The sequence below is a fragment of the Rutilus rutilus genome, assembly GCF_951802725.1.
Source record: "Rutilus rutilus genome assembly, chromosome: 13".
In the NCBI taxonomy this organism is placed as follows: Eukaryota; Metazoa; Chordata; class Actinopteri; order Cypriniformes; family Leuciscidae; genus Rutilus; species Rutilus rutilus.
The window spans coordinates 32,842,725-32,863,987 of NC_140218.1; the positions used below are offsets into that span (position 1 = coordinate 32,842,725).

General features: G+C 37.6%; 1 protein-coding gene across 6 annotated transcripts in view; it reads left to right on the top strand.

Annotated features, from left to right (window-relative positions):
* Positions 1-21,263, top strand: part of utrn (utrophin) — a gene marked incomplete at its 3' end in the record, with an annotated part of 265,554 nt that overhangs the window by 202,917 nt on the left and 41,374 nt on the right. For all 6 annotated transcript variants that reach the window (XM_084428992.1, XM_084428995.1, XM_084428993.1 and 3 more), the window contains 6 exons: positions 4,122-4,183; positions 5,501-5,575; positions 7,740-7,941; positions 9,616-9,701; positions 14,196-14,353; positions 17,276-17,442. In XM_084428992.1, the coding sequence (XP_084285118.1) occupies positions 4,122-4,183; positions 5,501-5,575; positions 7,740-7,941; positions 9,616-9,701; positions 14,196-14,353; positions 17,276-17,442 (750 nt within the window). The remainder of the gene's footprint in view (positions 1-4,121; positions 4,184-5,500; positions 5,576-7,739; positions 7,942-9,615; positions 9,702-14,195; positions 14,354-17,275; positions 17,443-21,263) is intronic.

Consider the following 21,263-nt stretch of genomic DNA (forward strand, 5'->3'; position numbering starts at 1 on the left):
TTTATAATAATAATGTTTCTGCCATTCTTTCTTAACTTCCCCGAAAGGCTGTCTGTGTTCATTTGGATCAGTCTTATATAAGTCATAGTTCCTGCGGCTCACATGAGTGAAATACTGACTCTTCTCCACCGAAACACACACTTTCTCTAACACACACCAATACTTACAAGACTCATATAGTCAAACATTAATTGGAGAGATCAAAGGGATGAAGTAGAGAGAACTAGAGAGAGTGTGTGTGTGTGTGTGTTGGTTAGTATGAGCTGAGATTTTAGAGCATGTCAAGTGGAGATGACGATGATGTCTCAGATGTCAGACCTGCGTAAAGAATGACAGAGAGGAAAGAAAGTATTTTATCTACGAAGTTTTTTTTGTTGAAAAGCTTATTTCTGTAACTCTTAAGACTGTTTTGTGATTATAATGAGTTGAGTAGAGTTCATGTTTATTCATCTCAGTGTGTGAGACACGCTCCCTGGACTTCAGAGAAGTGTGTGTGTGTGTGTGTGTGTGTGTGTGTGTGTGAGAGAGCAGCAGGTAATCCTGTAAGCAGCTCACCGCTGTGAATAAAACACATCTCACATCCTTCACTGTAAGCGTGAGTCTGCCGCTGTATGAGCGCCTGTTTTCTGCAGAGTGGAACTAAGCAGTCGTTTCTTAGTACTTGCTTTCAGTGCTTTTAAACACTACTGTTTAAAAGTTTGACATCAATAATACTACTAACACATTAAACTGATCAAAAGTGACTGTAAAGACATTATATTGTTACAAAACATTTCTAGTTAAAAAAATGCCTTTGAAAGAATTTTCAATTCATTCTGAAAATCCTGTAAAAATGTATTACAGATTCCACAAAAATATGAAGCAGCTCAACTTTAAAAAAAAATTTTTTCTTGATCATCAAATCAGCATATCAGAATGATTTCTGAAGGATCATGTGACACTGAAGACTGGAGTAATGATGCTGGAAATTCAACAACTATTTTAAATTGTCATAATATTTCACAATATTACTGTTTTTACTGTATTGTTGATCATATTGAGCAGCTCCTCCCCTTTTTAAAATAGCCAATGGCGTTTAATTTATATCACAGCTCGGCCAGAGCTGTTGAGCTTGATAAAGCCGCATTTGACAGCTTATGACAGCCAGTCTAATAGTCTCCCCTTTTAGATTTAATACGAAACTGTTACTAAAGCAAAACAGTGAACATAATCATGCTGAGGATGTGCAGTTTGAAAAGTGTACTTTGTGTAGATGTCGTTTGGAAATGTATGTTGGTGCACGGCACCGGTGTTATCTCTTCCACTCGTCATTGCTGTTTCTAATGCCGAGTCTGTCTAGCAGTTTCTCCTCCTAATCTCCTCCGTATTGCTTTAAAATACGGCATTCTGTGCAGAATTCAAATGGGTCCGATACACTTTTTGGTCTGCACCGACTCGATCATATAATCCTCTGAAAATTCGTCCCAATGGGACGCATATTTACACTGTCTGAATCGTTCTTATCTCCTATATAGTGCACTATGTGTCATTCATCATGTAGAAAACAGTAAATGTGTGAACAAGTGACCGATTTCGGCCGCAGCTTCATCGTCTATTTATAATACAGGGGGCGGGGCTTCAGATTCTAGAGAGCATTTGATTGGACAGAAAATCTGATGAGAAGCTGAAGTGCAGAGTGGTGTCATCGAAATCATTGATGCGTATTGACGAAAGTGAGAGACTGTTAGTTTTGAATGCTAAATCCGAATTTTGTAGCACATTAGCTTATAGATAACCTTAAGGCTAACATATACTAAAAGCCAAAAAAACCTGAATTTTGGTTTCATGAGGACTTTAACAGAGTTTCTGTCTGAGTGTCTGAAATCCATCACTTGTGAGGTTCGATGACTGTTGTTATGCCACCGTAACAAGCAGCTGTTTAGGCAGCGAGGCAGCTCACTGTAGTTTCGAGTAGATGACACTTCTTCGCTGTTCTCCTATTTCACCCGTGTGCAGTAACCAGCCGGATTACCCTCCAGACAGCCCTGTGCACTCCGGTCCTCACTGATCCTCACGGCTGAAAATCAATTTATGTGACAGAACCATCATCCGCCGTCACCTGGCTCCACGCATGCGTCAGTAAAGCTGAACCATGAACGCCCATCAGGGTCTATTTAAAGCTGCACTTGTCCCTGGCGCTCTGTCTGTTGGGTCTGGCTGAGATGGACAGTCTGAGACGGTTTGAGCCGTTCGCCCGACGCCAGCGGAGCGGAGAGGACCTCTCATCAACCTGTGAATGAGATGAGGAGATTCACTTAACACCTGCTGACAGCCTCTGTCCCAGCATCTGTCTCTCTCGCTAACAGACACTCAGTGAGAAGCTCAGGCTTGTTTGCTTGGGAGTGTGTGTGAGAAGCAATTCTGGTGTTGGACTCAAGACTATTACAACTCCAACCATTATTTAGCAGGATATATTCAATGGCCGATTGTTAAAGAAATAGCCAAAATGCACAAAAATATCAATTTTCATCAGTGACTCCCCCATCATGGCATACCAGAGGTGTGTGATTTTCTTCTGCAAAGCACAAACAAGTGATTTTAGAAATATATTTCAGCTCTCTAGGCTCTCCATATAATGCAAGTGGATGGTGACCAACTTTGAAGCTTCAAAAAGCTTTTTTGTACTAACAGTGGTATTCAGAGAAGTAATAACCTGAATAAAGTAATCAAATGTAAAATAGCATGCATAGTCTTCACTGTATACATTAAACATAGATTAATCCTTAATAAAGCTACAAAATATATAAATTCAAGAGCACTGAGTGTTTTTCTCTGTCTTTTGTTGTTCGATTAACATTAATGACACATTCTGAAACGGTACTATTGGGCTTCTGTCACTTTAAGACCGAATGCACAGATCCAATATACTGTTGCCCATGCGTTTTCGTTCTCAACTCTTTACATTCATTTAAGACATAACCAACTGTGTTTGCGAGAATACTCACCAAAATGACTTTTTGAGGCTATTTGATGCTATTTACAATGTGCACATAGCGATAGATGTTATTTAAACTAAGTTTAAATAGCGGTAGGTTCTACTTACACTAAAAATAGCAGTATTTTCTTTGCAATAAGTGTAAAGAGTAGTAATTTTGTTTATACTTATAAATAGTTGCAGATATTTGCACCTTAGTGTTGTACTTTAAACGGCATGAAATAATAACATAGAGTTTAAATTATTATATTGATTTAAATTATTAAATGGATACCACCTTATTGGGACAATAAAGCCCTCCCTATATCCATCCTTAACCGATAAACACTATTAAACACACGTTAGACACTATTTTCGAATATTGTCTTCATTTTTATTGAAAATAAATGTCTTTCCGATCTGATATGTGATGGGGGAAAAAGGAGGTTAGAGGGTGTTGATTTGCGTCAATACTTTCTGTCATGTGTCTTAACACAACACTCGCTGCTGTTAACAATCCAGTGTCCTCTATAGTTTAAAAGAATAATAATAATACGGTTTTACTGTGCAGGCAGCCACATTTCATTGAAAGCTAATTTTGCCAGCGGTGCAGTATCCCTTTAAGTTGGAAAAACAGTGAAGAGTAGAAATAAGAACATTATTATTATTTAGACCCAGTGAATCTGACCAATTACAGACCACTTCTGATTGGCTGAAATCCTGTCGATATCCATGCTAATTGTCATTCCACCCGTTTATTCTATTGGTGCGCATGTGCCAGACGCTGAGGGAAGGAGTGAGCATGTAATGGCAGCTGTGTTAGTGAGGTCAGCCGAGTGGACACTTCTCCAGGGCTCTGGATGGATCTGTCAGGTCACATCTGACTTGAAACAAGTGAAATAGATAGCACAAAGAATCCAGTGCACACACACACACACACACACACACACACACACACAGTCAGAGCGTATTTAAGACACGTCTCCCTACTTCTGTGTGCTCTTCCTCCATTTCTGCTCTAGATTTTGATCTCATCCGTTGGTTCTTTTTCATTCAGCTCAGTCGTTCACCCCCTCAAGCCTTTTTGTGTCCAAGATAGCTCTCACAAGCACACACACACACACAATAACAACAAAGTCTAATTCTCCCTCTCTGCCCTCTTCTGCAGTCATCACAGTCAGACGACATGTTGGGACCATCCTAAGATGACCGAGCTGTATCATTCTCTTTGTAAGTGATACAAACACACACACTCACACACACACACAGAGTCGAATACGTCTTTTGTGCCCCGAGAGATGCATTGAGAGAAACTCAAGTCTCACCAAAATACACAGATGAATAAATACTGGACAGCAAGTGTCCGCAGAGACCCACTGTCAGTGCAGGTGTGTGTTCGTGTGTGCCGTCTCTGTGAGGCAGGAAACCTCTAGAGTCGTCACACACACACACACAAACATGGCACCGAACCAGATGTGAGTCAGTCAGAGTTAGTTTTGTGTTTGGTTCAGGTGTATGTATATATAGATTTTTTTTTTATACGTTTTTTTTTATTATTATTAATATTATTATTATTATTATTATTATATATATACATTTATTATGTAATAATTTTTGCACTTCGGCTTTAACTTATTTTATTTCAGGTAAATGCCAACATTTTATTTTCAGTTTTTTAGTTTTCAGTTTTAAATTTCATCTAATGTTTATATTTTATTTTATTTTATTTTATTTTATTTTATTTTATTTTATTTTATTTTATTTTATTTTATTTTATTTTATTTTATTTAACTAAATATTTGTAATAGTTTTAGTTAACTGTCAAAAAGTATGACAAGTTGTTTTTATTTTATGTATTTACTATTATTTTATTTTAACTCATTTTGCATGCACGATACATCTAGAAGAAGACAGGATTTTAAAAACAGAATGAAATTTTAATAGAATCAGTCAAATTTTGTGTCAGGCTAGGTCGTCAAAGCTCGTCGTTAATTCTATGCTGCTAATGCTAATGAGTGTGTTCACGTTTACAGCGACGCACTGACAGTTATGGAAACACTAGAAAACCATGTTAGAATGGATTTTAAAATCAAATTGTTTTCAGGCTGATGTCAAATGTGATGTGTGTGAAGTTGACAGATAAGACAAACATCTCGCTGTATTGATCATATTTTGTGTTAACCATTTTTGACCTTTTCTTAATAAGAACAGATTGGCCTGTTACATGACCTTTACAAATTTTATTTTATTTTTTTTATTTTTTTTACTTATTAACCTTAACCGGTGTCAGATCATACTTGTAAACACGCTCATTAACACAGACCTTTTTTTAAAGATGAAGTCAAACATAATATCAATCTGCATGTCGTGTCCTTTTTGTTGTGAAATATTTAATTAAATATGCTGTTTATAACTTATGTGGTCAAATGAATTTTGTGGATGCGTGTGTGTGTCGGATGTTGCGCTGTTTATGGATTTAACATGTTGTCACTTTACAGTCTTTGTGTTGTTCACTTTTCTTGTGCTCTCTCTTCTGTTTCCATATAGCTGACCTCAACAATGTGCGGTTCTCCGCGTACAGGACGGCTATGAAGATCCGCCGGCTGCAGAAAGCCCTCTGCTGTAAGTGTGTGTGTGTGTGTGTGTGTGTGATTAGAGCTGCATCGTTGCATCGTCTCACTCCATCAGCTCAATTAACTCAGAGAGGCCCAATTAACAGCACAAAGAGAATCCGTTAGAAGTGTGTGTGTGTGTGTGTGTGTACGTGTCTTCCGCCGCCTCCATGCCTCACGTCCTCATCATTTGCATCATGTGTTTGTTTTTGAGTTGTTAATAGGTCTAATTAAAGAGTGTAAACAGGGAATATGTCATCCATCGCTCCATCAAAGATGGCGTTCAGTCGCTGACGCCTGTTCTAACGGAGCGTGACGCCATGAAGACACGAGCAATAAAACCTGCATGTTAATCGGGTGTTTGCTTTAACATGACGTTCTGCCCGGAAGCTGAGGCTCTGCCCACAATATCAGTCCACATCTTAAACGTCACATGTGTTCTGATCGCCTGTTATTTTGTTTCTTTCTGTAGATATGAAATACAGTCAAACCAAAATGTATTCAGACACCTTCAACATTTCTCACATTATCACAGTTTATTCGCTATAGTTTAGAAAATGGTAATAAAATATGACAAGCACTCAGAGTGATCAGATCAGTTGATATTTCACTGGGTTTGTCCGTCCTTCTGTTAGACTGTCTCACAGACGAGTTATGTTGAATATCTGTTCAATTTAACCACACAGTTAGATAATACCAGTTTAGCTCAACCAGTTACCAAGCAATGCTTCATTTGTTCAGTCTGTGGTGTTAAAAGTTCGCATGAGCAATTAAAGAAAACACACTTCAGCAAAACAGGGTCAGGTCAAAGTGTCTGAATCATTTTTGGCCCCAACATTTTTATATAAATTTTACTGGTAGTCACTGTATGAAGAATATTTGGGTGTAATATGTCACAGTTTACTTTATTTTGCTCACTTACACAAATTAACTATAGTGTCCTGTACCCACTAGTACAAAAATATCAAATTATATCTGGTGTCTGAATCATTTTTGAATGTATTTACAAAATATGCAAAGATTAAGCTCATAATGGCTAATATATTATGATGCTTACACATTTTGTCCATCATGATACTTTATGAAAAGTTGTATTGCATTGTTAATTAAAACACATTCAGATCTATATTAGTTTTGAATAATAATATTCCAGTATTCACTGCTATGATAATAATGATAATTTTTGTGTAACAGTGACAACCCTATTCATGACCTTATCTTGTCGTATGTTTTGAGATTTAATACTTTAGTGTCAGGAGCTCTGTTAGAGTTGGTAAGTTAGTAAATCATGCTCTGAACTGTTTATTGAAGTACTCAAATGACATTTCTTTTAAATATTTAATATAAGAATTTTTTTGCTTTTTATGAGTACGTATTGCTACATAGTCACTTGGTGGAAAAGATGCCCTTTAATGTGTTTTTAATGACTTAAATTACTATTTAATTACTTATGTTTAAAATATGTCTTCTGTTTCTGAGCCTCTGAATCTTGTCTTGATGTTCTGTGAGGACAGAGATTACTCTTCTTATGCCCCAGAAATAGCACAACTCTCTTCTAAGTGAAGCTAGAAAGTCATATTTAAATTTAGAAAAGCTTTTGTTTGATTTCTTTATTTCTAGTAATGCAGATATTATTTTTACGGCCAAAAAAGTCAAATAGATCATGTTGTAAATCAGTGAGAAAAATCATATAAACATCAGCCCTCACTCTTTAATTAACTCCCAATAATGTCTTAAGATGATATTTAAATGCTTAGTTTTATGATCAAAGTTCTGTAGGTTTAAAATATATAATGCAGTACAATACAAATATGATTGAGAGATGGTTCCTCAAAAGCCTGATGATCATATTTGATGCTCATGATTTTTCTAATAAATTATGTATGGATAATTAAGTAAACCTAAATTGCTTCAGTCCAGTAAATATTCATCTTCAAACATAACTAACAAAATCAGTAAAGATTGCACGAGCCATGAGCCGAAGTTGGATGTTTGTACAGTTACACTAAAAAGCTTTTCCTTGCTACACAAGTATAATCTGTCAGTATCAGATGACAGAAGGAGAATGTTCTTCAGCAAAGTTTTGATCATCATGATTAATAATGTGTGTATCAGTAGTGTTTCTAGGGGTTAAAGCGTATTCTGAAGGGTCTTCGTGTCTCTGTGTCTGTCAGTGGATCTGCTGGATCTGAGCGTGGCTCAGTCCATGTTCCAGCAACACAAGCTGACGCTGAACTCACAGCAGCTGACGGTTCCCGAGGTCATCAACTGTCTGACGTCTGTGTATGACGGACTGGAGCAGGAACACAAAGACCTGGTCAACGTCCCACTGTGTGTGGACATGTGTCTCAACTGGCTGCTCAATGTCTACGACACGTACGTATGGCACCACAACACTAGATCTCCACTGCGCAGCGCGTGTTCATGTTGCAGCCGCTTTGAAAGCGGATGTTTCGCTTTAGAAATATGCCTAGACTTACACTCACCTAAAGGATTATTAGGAACACCTGTTCAATTTCTCATTAATGCAATTATCTAATCAACCAATCACATGGCAGTTGCTTCAATGCATTTAGGGGTGTGGTCCTGGTCAAGACAATCGCCTGAACTCCAAACTGAATGTCAGAATGGGAAAGAAAGGTGATTTAAGCAATTTTGAGCGTGGCATGGTTGTTGGTGCCAGACGGGCCGGTCTGAGTATTTCACAATCTGCTCAGTTGATGGGATTTTCACGCACAACCATTTCTAGGGTTTACAAAGAATGGTGTGAAAAGGGAAAAGAAAATGCCTTGTTGATGCTAGAGGTCAGAGGAGAATGGGCCGACTGATTCAAGCTGATAGAAGAGCAACTTTGACTGAAATAACCACTCGTTACAACCGAGGTATGCAGCAAAGCATTTGTGAAGCCACAACACGCACAACCTTGAGGCGGATGGGCTACAACAGCAGAAGACCCCACCGGGTACCACTCATCTCCACTACAAATAGGAAAAAGAGGCTACAATTTGCACGAGCTCACCAAAATTGGACAGTTGAAGACTGGAAAAATGTTGCCTGGTCTGATGAGTCTCATAAACAGAATGAGAACATGGATCCATCATGCCTTGTTACCACTGTGCAGGCTGGTGGTGGTGGTGTAATGGTGTGGGGGATGTTTTCTTGGCACACTTTAGGCCCCTTAGTGCCAATTGGGCATCGTTTAAATGCCACGGCCTACCTGAGCATTGTTTCTGACCATGTCCATCCCTTTATGACCACCATGTACCCATCCTCTGATGGCTACTTCCAGCAGGATAATGCACCATGTCACAAAGCTCGAATCATTTCAAATTGGTTTCTTGAACATGACAATGAGTTCACTGTACTAAAATGGCCCCCACAGTCACCAGATCTCAACCCAATAGAGCATCTTTGGGATGTGGTGGAACGGGAGCTTCGTGCCCTGGATGTGCATCCCACAAATCTCCATCAACTGCAAGATGCTATCCTATCAATATGGGCCAACATTTCTAAAGAATGCTTTCAGCACCTTGTTGAATCAATGCCACGTAGAATTAAGGCAGTTCTGAAGGCGAAAGGGGGTCAAACACAGTATTAGTATGGTGTTCCTAATAATCCTTTAGGTGAGTGTATATGTCTACATATCATCAGACTTGCATCAAAGTAAGTTCGAGATGTCTCTGGTCTACTCATTGACATGCCTTATGATTCTAATCATGTGCGTATGCAGTTGTATGAATAACAACATTAAAGAATAAAATATTTTTTGTTTGCATTTCTGTTGTAAATGAAGTAGGAAACCCATACATGAGTGTGTTTTGCTGAAGGCTGGCCTGGAGCTCAGAGCTGATTGATGTGTGTGTGTGTGTGTGTGTGTGTGTTATTGCAGAAACACTCAAGCTCAGACCTGCAGTGCTTCCACAGACTGTGTTGTACTAAATGAACACTACAAAAATGTGTTCTCGAATCAGTAATGGGCAGATGTATATTGTTGTCACGTGCTTATCGCTGCCTGTTTTCTCTTATCCACAATGTTCTTGTGTTCCTCAGGGGTCGCAGTGGGAAAATCCGAGTTCTGTCCATGAAGATTGGGCTCCTCTCACTTTGTAAGGGTCACCTGGAGGAGAAATACAAATGTAAGATCTGTCTGTCATCTATCTATCTATCTATCTATCTATCTATCTATCTATCTATCTATCTATCTATCTATCTATCTATCTATCTATCTATCCATCTATCTATCTATCCATCTATCTATCCATCTATCTATCCATCTATCTATCCGTCCGTCCGTCTGTCTGTCTGTCCATCCATCCTTTGTTTTATTTTAAAAAAGCTTGATCGTATGCTGTGATAATTCTAACTCTGTATGAGTTCAGTGATTCAGATCAAATAATGATTATGTCAAAATACAACCAACACCATCAGATCACATTTTCTCTTTGTTCATCTGGCTGTTATAAACAAAATTTAAGGGCCATGAGCCCAACTAAAGCAAACACTGATCACCATAACGGCGACTTAATTGTGATTTTTATATATATACAGTACCAGTCAAAAGTTTGGAAACATTACTATTTTTTATGTTTTTGAAAGAAGTCTCTTATGCTCATCAAGCCTGCAGTTAAAAAAAAACAAAAAAACAAAACAGTAATATTATGAAATATTATTACAATTTAAAATAATGTTTCTCTTTTTTAATATATTTTAAAATATAATTTATTTTTGTGATGCAAAGCTGAATTTTCATCAGCAAGTACTCCAGTCTTTGGTGTCTTATGATCCTTCAGAAATCATTCTAATATGATGATTTGATACTCAGTTATTATCAATGATGGAAACAGTTGTGCTGTTTAATATATTTTTTTGGAATACTTTTTTCAGGATTCATTGATGAGTAAAACGTTAACAGCATTTATTCATAAAAACAGCATTTATTCAAAATAAAAACATTTCTAACAATATAAATCGTTACCATCACCTTTTATCAATTTAACGCATCCTTGTTGAATTAAAGTACTAATTTCTTTAAAAAAAAATTGTTATTGTTCCCAAACTTTTGAACGGTAGTGTATATTGTTACAAAAGATTTCTATTCTAAATAAATACAGTTCTTTTTAACTTTTTATTCATCAAATAATCCTGAAAAAAGTATCTCAGGTTATAAAAAAATATTAAGCAGCACAACTGTTTCCAACATTGATCATAAATCATCATATTAGAATGATTTCTGAAGGATCATAAGACACCAAAGACTGGAGTACTTGCTGATGAAAATTCAGCTTTGCATCACAAAAATAAATTACATTTTAAAGTATATTAAAAAAGAGAACCATTATTTTAAATTGTAATAATATTTCATAATATTACTGTTTTTTTTTTTTTTTTTTTTAACTGCAGGCTTGATGAGCATAAGAGACTTCTTTCAAAAACATTAAAAATAGTAACGTTTCCAAACTTTTGACTGGTATTGTATATATTATTTTTTTCTTTCCTTTGGTGATTCTGCTTGTTAACATCAGGTATCTTCAATAATGGTCACTCAATTAATCACTTAATTATCTCATTAACTTTAACACTCTTCAGTGTTCATTTAACACTCATATTTTAACATATTTAACTCATATTTATTTTTGCTCTTTGAGGTTTTGATGTATTTTCTGATCATTTGAATGAATAGTGAATATGTTGGTGTTTGTGCCCTGCAGTGTTGTTAGATCACGTTAAAATCCCATCCGTATCGCTTTTAATGAAGGTGTTTGTGAAGCAGCACAAACCCCATGATGCCCTTCCCCTGTTTCTGTCCTGTTTACACCTGAAAGCACAGACTGCACTCCCATGATGCATCTCTCCGCGTAATTGGGCTTTTTGCTCTTTTAAGTTCCTCCTCATCTCCGGAGTCTGTACTCCTCTGAGTGATCAAAACTGAAAACGAAACTCTCAGCGGGTGAATCCCTGTGTGTGTTCGTTCTCCAGTGAGAGATCTCCACGATTGAATCACTGTAGACAGACGGAAAATGATGCGTCACGCTTGTTGGGATGAAGAACATGTTTTTCCCATTTCCGGTCAGCAGTTTGAGGTTCCCTTGGCCCGGTCAGCACTCTGTAAAGCAGTGCTGTGTGACAGACAATCACAGACGCTTCAGTGCCGGGGTAGTTCACTGACCTTGAGTTAACACACCGCACAGTCCAACAGAGTCTGTGTGACTTTAGTTGAGTGTGTGTGGAGTGAGAATAGAGTTTATTGAACTGCTCTGACGCTCTCAGGACAGAGGTTGTGTGTGTGTGTGTGTGTGTGTGTGTGAGACAGCTCTGGCAGGGGTCTGCTCTTGCTGTGGTAATCAAGGTCGTCTCCGAAGGTCAGAAAGAGAGAGACTGATGAATGATGATGGAAAATGATACTTATCATTGAAGGACTTTTAGTTCTCTTTACTGTATAATCTGTTTATCCACATTATATTTTAAAACATGAATATTACTGAAGGGTTTGCTTTAAGGCGAGACACGGCATGCAAAAACATTGTGTCAATTTTGAGACTGGTCAAATTTAGCCTGATTTATATAACATTTTATTCCCAAAAACATGACGAAAATCATTTTTTTAAGGCTATTTTTTCCCAACTAATATGTGAACACAATGAAAAATAATTTTTAACCTGGCTTTATCCAATACTCAGATTTTTTTTTTTTATATATATATATATATGCAAATTAGTGCATATTTAATTTGATATTGCCTAATTTGAATATTTAAACATTAAATTACAGAAAACTTGTAATATATATATTTTTTTCTCATCTTAATGTGGGTAATCAACTGGGAAAGTTTCATGGTGATATCTGCTAGTTAAAATGTTTACCCTATTCACCTGTAGTGTCTCGCCTTAAGTATCAAATGAAAAAAAAAAAACCCAAGCCAAATTATCTTCTCAATTTATCCAAATAAATGATGCGAGCTGAGAAGTTTATTACCTGAGGTAAAACACTCCCTGATGTGCTCAGTTCATATGAGTGGAGAGAGAATGAAATGTTAGGAGCTGTGAAATATGATTTGATCAAACTTTGATAAAATGCAGTTTGTAAAACCTAAATGCACCAAAATGGATGGTTTTTCATTCATACAGCTTAACAGAGAACTTTTAGAAAAGCTTTGATAGATTTGACAGTTTTTTTTTGTATATGCAGTCTATCTGTCTGTCTACAGTATCTATCTATCTATCTATCTATCTATCTATCTATCTATCTATCTATCTACAGTATCTATCTATCTATCTGTCTGTCTGTCTGTCTGTCTGTCTGTCTGTCTGTCTACAGTATCTATCTATCTATCTATCTATCTATCTATCTATCTATCTATCTATCTGTCTATCTGTCTGTCTGTCTGTAGTATCTGTCTGTCTGTCTGTCTACAGTATCTATCTATCTATCTATCTATCTGTCTATCTGTCTGTCTGTCTGTAGTATCTATCTATCTATCTATCTATCTGTCTGTCTGTAGTATCTGTCTGTCTGTCTGTCTGTTTACAGTATCTATCTATCTATCTATCTGTCTGTCTGTCAACAGTATCTATCTATCTATCTATCTGTCTGTCTGTCTACAGTATCTATCTATCTATCTATCTGTCTGTCTGTCTGTCTGTAGTATCTGTCTGTCTGTCTGTCTGTCTACAGTATCTATCTATCTATCTGTCTATCTGTCTGTCTGTCTGTCTGTAGTATCTATCTATCTATCTGTCTGTCTGTCTGTAGTATCTGTCTGTCTGTTTGTCTGTCTGTCTACAGTATCTGTCTATCTATCTGTCTGTCTGTCTACAGTATCTATCTATCTATCTGTCTGTCTGTCTGTCTGTCTACAGTATCTGTCTGTCTGTCTGTCTACAGTATCTGTCTGTCTGTCTACAGTATCTATCTGTCTGTCAACAGTATCTATCTATCTATCTGTCTGTCTGTCTACAGTATCTATCTATCTATCTGTCTGTCTGTCTGTCTGTCTACAGTATCTGTCTGTCTGTCTGTCTACAGTATCTGTCTGTCTGTCTACAGTATCTGTCTGTCTGTCTGTCTGTCTACAGTATCTGTCTGTCTGTCTGTCTGTCTGTCTGTGTATATCGGTCTAGTTTTCTGCCTGTCTCGTTCTGTCTTCCTGTGTGTCTAATTATCTGTCTGTCCATCAATCCGAGAATGATAGATATTTCCATCCATCCATCTTCATGTCTGTCAAGATTCTGAGTTCTCTTTTGCGCTCATGTCTCAACATCTTTTGCTATTAACATTTTATGAACGTAAATTAAAATAAATTATTTTATAAACGTATTTATTTATATACTGCACTTTAGACATTCTACTAACTATAAGTAATTTATGACAACATGTCAACTAACTATTAGAGTATTAGACTGTTAGGTTCGGGTTAGTAGAATTAGTTGACATGTAGTTGTAAAGTTGCCTATAGTCAGTAGAACATCTGTTGAGGAGCGTCACAATAAAGAGTTAGCAGATATTAAGCAGACAGTCTACTAACACTCTAATGACTGAGAGTTGACATTGAGTTACAGTTACTTATAGTTAGTAGAATGTCTAAAGTGGACTATTGAAATAAAGTGTTGTGCTGATCTGTGTGTGTGTCTCAGGTCTGTTTAATCAGGTGTCGTCTGCGGGCGATACGTGTGATCAGAGGCAGTTGGGACTCCTGCTTCATGATGTCATCCAGATCCCGAGACAGCTGGGAGAGGTGGCGGCTTTCGGCGGGAGCAACATCGAGCCCAGCGTCCGCAGCTGCTTCCAGCACGTGCGTGAACACACACACACACACACACACACACACACTGCTGTGTTATTCAGTTGTGAATGATTGAAGTCGTCTGCTGGTGATATCCTCACACCACCTCACTCCAGATCGGTGTGTGTTAATGCTGTTGTTGTCAGCTTGAGTCTTCATGTGTTTGTCCTTCAGTGATTCCACTAGTGTCGATCCTCCAGCGGTTACACTGGGAGACTGTAAATACACACAGAGAGAGAGAGAGAGAGAGAGAGAGAGAGAGAAAGGGTCGCCCGGTTGAAGTGTTTACTGCTTGATTTTTATTTCTGAACACTTTTGCAGGACACTCTGTCCATCCATCCATCTCTGTACCTGTCCGTCTCTCCATTTCCCTGCCTTTATTTCTCTCCATCTCTCTCTCTGTCTTTTCTTCTGTCTCTCTCTATCTTTCTCTCTACCTATCCACACATCCACTGTTCTATCTATCTATCTGTCTATCTATCTGTCTGTCTATCTATCTATCTATCTATCTATCTATCTATCTATCTATCTATCTATCTATCTATCTATCTATCTATCTATCATCTGTCTATCTATCTCTTTATCTATCTATCTATCTATTTGTTTATCTATCTATCTATCTATCTATCATCTGTCTATCTATCTATTTGTTTATCTATCTATCTATCTATCTATCTATCTATTTGTTTATCTATCTATCTATCATCTGTCTATCTATCTATCTATCTATCTATTTGTTTATCTATCTATCTATCATCTATCTATCTATCTGTTTATCTATCTATCTATCTATCTGTATCTATTTATCCATCTATCTATCTGTCTATCGTTCTTTCGCTCTGTCTGTATATTGTTCTGTCTATCTGTCTTTTCTGAATCTGTTTATCTACCATTCTGTCTATCTATCGTTCTATCAGTCTAACATCCTACTGTTCTATAGATGTCTTCTCATCTGTCATGTTGCCCGTATCTGTCTCTCAGTCTGTCTCTCAGTCTCTCAGTCTGTCTCTCAGTCTCTCAGTCTATCTGTGTGGTTTGATTGCACTCAGTGTCAAGTCTGAAGTGTTTTGAAGAGAGAGAAATAGTCGTTTATAAATGAGTGAGGAGGAAGAGGAGGAAGAGGTCCAATCAGAACTGACAGACATGAAGAGATGTCACTGCAGCCGAAAAACAACTCTGGAAATAAAGGCTAGGTGTGATTTTTAAAGGAGGAGGCCAGATTGCAGAGCAACATTTCAGATGAAAGCTGAGAGAGCAAATAAAAGATTGATGAGAGACAGACGAGTGAAGGGATGACAGATAGACAGGACAGTGTCACACCTGAAGCCTTTTGAAGTCCATCAGTGCTGATGGATGGAATCACCCGAACGATCGGTTTCTGTTTCTCTTGTTGCTCATGGGTGTTTGACTGGAAGTTTAAGAGCACGAAACATGTCAAGAGGTCAGAGTTCAGAGCTGTAGGTTATCCAACCCCAATTAAACACACCTGAACCAGCGAATCAGTGTCTTACCAGAAACTTCCAGACAGGTGTGTTGAGGCAAGCAGGAGAGTCTGGACACCCCTGCACTAGTCAAAGTGTGATATCAAGCAGATCTGTGAGAGATTTAACACACACACACACACATATGGGTGCGCGCCGTGCTGTCTGGGACGAAAAAAGGTTAGATTCACTCCTGAGGCCCAAACATTCATCTGTGTGTGTGTGTGTCAATGCTAAGTGTACCGCCGCTGACATCACTGCCAAGATTGTTGCTGCTGTACAACAGAATTCCCGCCAAAATCACTTAATCATTGTCTTATTTGATCATTTATTTGCCATGTCTTGTTTGTTTTGTACGTCTGAAATATGAGAATTTGTTTGTCACAGAGTTCAAATAATTACAGGAATGTAAAAACAAATCATGTTTACAGTAGTGCATTCACAATGAAATACACAACCAGGGTAAACATTAAAACACAGGCTGTTTTAAAAGTATAGCCACAAAACGTGAACAGTACATATTTTAAAGGGATAGTTCAACCACAAATAAACATTTTTGTTTTGCCAAAACTTTATCTTCTGCAGAACACACACACACACACACACAATATTGATATTGAGAAATGTATAAATAAAAGTAAATAATGACAGAATTGTCATTTTGTTGTTATCTATCCCTTTAATGTGTTACAATCATTAATAAACCATGTCTGTGTGAAATTTTTACTTCATGACCATGTAAAGACAGTAAACCCTGTAAGTTTGACATGATATGTGCAATAATACCAGAAAGAGTCTCTACATATAATTCAAGTGCGCTGGAATTATATCAGGAATTATGTCTCAGTATTCATATAACATATTCCCACCACTAAAATCTTTGAGCTACAAGCTTTAAATCTCAAATTATATATATATATATATATATATATATATATTCAGAAAATATAATACAGGCTCTTTAGAAATACATAAGCAGCACATTACTGATGTTAAACCCTTCAGAATGTCTTGCTTCATTGACTTCCATTGTAATTGCATTAGTTGTTTGTCAAAATTGTTTCCTTTGGTAGTGTCGCAGATTCTGTCCATTAAACTGAACTTGTATTGACCCTGGTTTACAGAGATGCTACTGATGGGCTGTGTGACAGATGGAAACGTATGACATAATATTCTTCACATTTAGCTAATATTCCTTCTATTGCACTGGTTAAAAATCACCCAGTACAGGGTGACATCACTGAATGCTCGTTCTTGACGGAAATATTCACGAGGCTGTTATATCTCTATAAAAGCAGCCGTGCGAATGACAGTCATTTATGGTGGTCTGGTAGGAAATGTTCTCCATTTCAGTCAGGCTGCGTTGTTTACGAGTTATTCACTCGTGCTGTTTATGGGCTTTCTGAAATCCCTCCCTCACTGGCTGTTTGTGCTTGCGCTCTTTTCTCAGGTGCCCAATAAGGTTGAGCTGGAGCCGAGGCAGTTTGTTGACTGGATGAGGCTGGAGCCGCAGTCTATGGTTTGGCTTCCGGTCCTGCACAGAGTGGCTGCGGCAGAGACGGCCAAACACCAGGCCAAGTGCAATATCTGTAAAGAGTTCCCCATCGTGGGCTTCAGGTACACACACACACACACACACACACACATTTATGTAAGTAGATATCACCCTGACGAGGTTTATTATGACTTAATACACGGCTCTGTGGAACTCTTGATTCTGATTGGTCAATCGCGCCATCCAGCGGTATGTTATTCCCAGATAACAACCGCTGAAAACAGAAACACAAGCTCATCGGGTTTACTGAAGTTAGCAGCGCCAGTCGCTTGATAGGAACAGTATCGTGGACTCGATCTCTCTTGTTTCACACAAACGGAGCTGCTATTGATTTGTACACTGTTGGATTATAAGATACAAACAGTTTAAATGTGGCAAGTAGCCGTGTAATAATCGGGATAATGAACATCCAGCCAGTTGTTATCTCAGAATAAACCCCCTTCAGGCTGATTAAGACCCCTCCGCTTCACAGTGGGGTCCTGATCATCCTGTCACGGTTTATTCTGAGATAACAACCGGCTGGATGTACATTATTTCTAACATAATGACTGTACATTAGGTAGAACAGTTAAACTTCACAAATGGTACCGGTTCTTGCATCAATGCGACAGATTTGAGAAGTAGGCGATTCTCCCTCAGTGTGAGAAGTGTGTGTCCAGTCCTGCTCCTGGAGGGTCACTGTCCTGCAGAGTTTCGCTCCAACTCCAATTAAACACACCTGAACCAACAAATCAATGTCCTACTAGAAAGGCAGGTGTGTTGAGGCAAGCAGGAGAGTCTGGACACCCCTGCACTAGTCAAAGCGTGATATCAAGCAGATCTGTGAGAGATTTAACACACACACACACACATATGGGTGCGCGTCGTGCTGTCTGGGATGAAAAAGGTTAGATTCACTCCTGAGGCCCAAACATTCAACTAAATGTCAGCATCTGATAGCACTCTAAATAAGAGAGAAAGACTGATGAAAGGGACAGTCGTACAGTCAGTGCTGTTCAATCTGTTCTCTGATCAGCTCTGACACTTTTCAAAGTTCAGCTGTAAGCTACAGTAGGTAGTCGACCAGAATGCCTATTACCGCCGCGCTAGCTGCCGCGGAAATAAACCAGTCGCTTTTCAAAGTCGTTCGCGAAATGACCGCCAGGTGGCGCAAAGGGAAATTTTGCAACGGAAGTGGGGCTTATGTCGATTAACAGTAAGGATGAAATACTACAACTATGGTAATTTCCAAATAAGCCTACAACAAACATGAGAAATAAACAAAGAGCTATTGACATTTGCTGTACAATAATGAAACAACCTAATATTTGGTGCAGTTGAAACTGCATGTTATAGTAATAATTTTATTATTAAATAAAGAAAGAAAATTTGGTTAATGTTGTTTAAACAAACGATACATATATATATATATATATACAGTGCTATGCATAAGTTTAGACACCCATACTAAAGTTGACTAAAAAGAGGAATAAAAAATCATCGTTTGGAAACTGAACTTAATGCCTTAATTTAAAAAATTAGGAAAAATCCAACCTTTAAGGACACCAATTTTCTTTGTGAATGAATAATGTATCGTCAATAAATAAATGTTCTTCCTTAAAATACAGGGTGCATAAGTCTGGACACCCCTATGTTAAATTCCCATAGAGGCAGGCAGATTTTTATTTTTAAAGGCCAGTTACTTCATGGATCCAGGATACTATGCATCCTGATAAAGTTCCCTTGGCCTTTGGAATTAAAATAGCCCCACATCATCACATAGCCTTCACCATACCTAGAGATTGGCATGGTTTTATTTCAGTTAGCCTAAAAGCTAGTTTGATTTGCATTGAGAGATGATCTTATGGAAAGTACCCCATGCCAATCTCTAGGTATGGTGAAGGCTATGTGATGATGTGGGGCTATTTTAATTCCAAAGGCCAAGGGAACTTTATCAGGATGCATAGTATCCTAAACAAAAAATAAATAAAAATACTTAAAAATAAAAATCTGCCTGCCTCTATGGGAATTTAACATAGGGGTGTCCAAACTTATGCACCATGTATTTTAAGGAAGAACATTTATTTATTTACGATACATTATTCATTCACAAAGAAAATTGGTGTCCTTAAAGGTTGGATTTTTCCTAATTTTTTAAATTAAGGCATTAAGTTCAATTTCCAAAAGATGATTTTTTATTCCTCTTTTTAGTCAACTTTAGCATGGGTGTCTAAACTTATGCATAGCACTGTATATATAGACTATTATTTGAACGTACGATGAACTATTATATATCTCTATGGCCGGGTATCACTGCCGGTCATCTCAATTTCGTGAATGATTCACAAAACAGTAATTTAGCAGATTAAAGACGAGCTTCATCATCTTCATTTTCTGGTGCGATCGGCTGATAATCTCCTTCAACAGCACCAGAAGGTTTTGTCGTCTGTGTCACGCAACAGAGGCTCTACTGGAATGTAGCAAATTTTATGTTGTACTGTGCCATTATTAATTAAACAAAACGCTTGACTTTAATAATCTTTCACCTATATTTAAGCATCAAGAACGGTAAAACATAGACGCTGTCGGCCAACATCGGTTAAAAGCAGTAGGCTGTTAGTAGGCTTCAACGCCTGTTAATAAAAATGACAGACAATGAATAACAAAGCATTTCAGAAGTTTTTATTTTAAACTACGAACAAAATGATGAGGATAGTAGAGTTGAGATTCGAACTCAGAACGCTTGAAGCACCGCGACGCACATGTTAAAGCGTTGACCACACTGCTGTCGTCTGAACTCTGCTTTATGAACTTGAGCTTAAAGGAACCGTATGTAAGATTGTGGCCAAAACTGGTACTGCAGTCACTTTCAAATTACAGTAGAGCGGTGTATCCCCCCCCCCTGACTCGAGGTTGCCAGATAGGCAGATTTTTTATCCGACATGTTTGTAGCTGCAGCTGTGGTAACTAGAGCAGAGCTGGCAACCCCGATGCCGAAACACTACTGACTTCGTGATTGGTAGATAGGTGGAGGGTGGCGCTTCAGGCCAAAACACAACATGACAACATCAACATCAGTTGAGGGCTGCAACTTCACTTTTTAAATGACAATATCCTGGCCGGACTACTGTTGTCAGTGATATAAGTATTTGAAATGAACATGATTTCTTAATGTCTAGTGACATATCAGGGCCATTTTATGATTAATTGAAATACATTTCTTACATACGGTTCCTTTAACTTCTTATGCTTACGCAAAGCCTCATTGATGTGACATTTTTCTATTGTTTTATGTTGAAAATGTTTTCATTTATTGAAGAAAATTATGCTAATCATAACAAACTACTGTACGCCTATTTAATTCTTAATTAATGCTAAAACACGAATGCTGCCGACTAACATCGGTTAGCAACTCCTGACAATGTTTTCATTTTACAATCATTTAGTTTAATTATTTCACTGTTGTGCTTCAGTTCATAAATCTAGGCCTACTAACAAATTAAAATAACAAAAAGTATTAGACACATAACCTTGACATGCATAGCGGGAACGGCGGCGGTAAAAGTATTATTCTGGTCGAGTACCAACTGTAGGCCTGCCAGTGTTCACGCATTAATAGTTGAATTCATTCTGTGTACTGTCATTGAGCAGAAATATATATATATTTCTAAAATCCTGTTAGTTATAATGTAGTAATAATAACATATGCTCGGTATTAAAGTGATTAGCCTATCATTTATAGTTATGCACTCAGCAATCCCATAGTTGGATTTTTATAGTTTATGGTGAAAAACAAGGTCAATTTATTTCTAATCATTCATCAGTAAAAATAAATATAATGATATATATATATATATATAATGTCTTCTAATGTCCTAGAAGTATTATATATAATACATGAGCA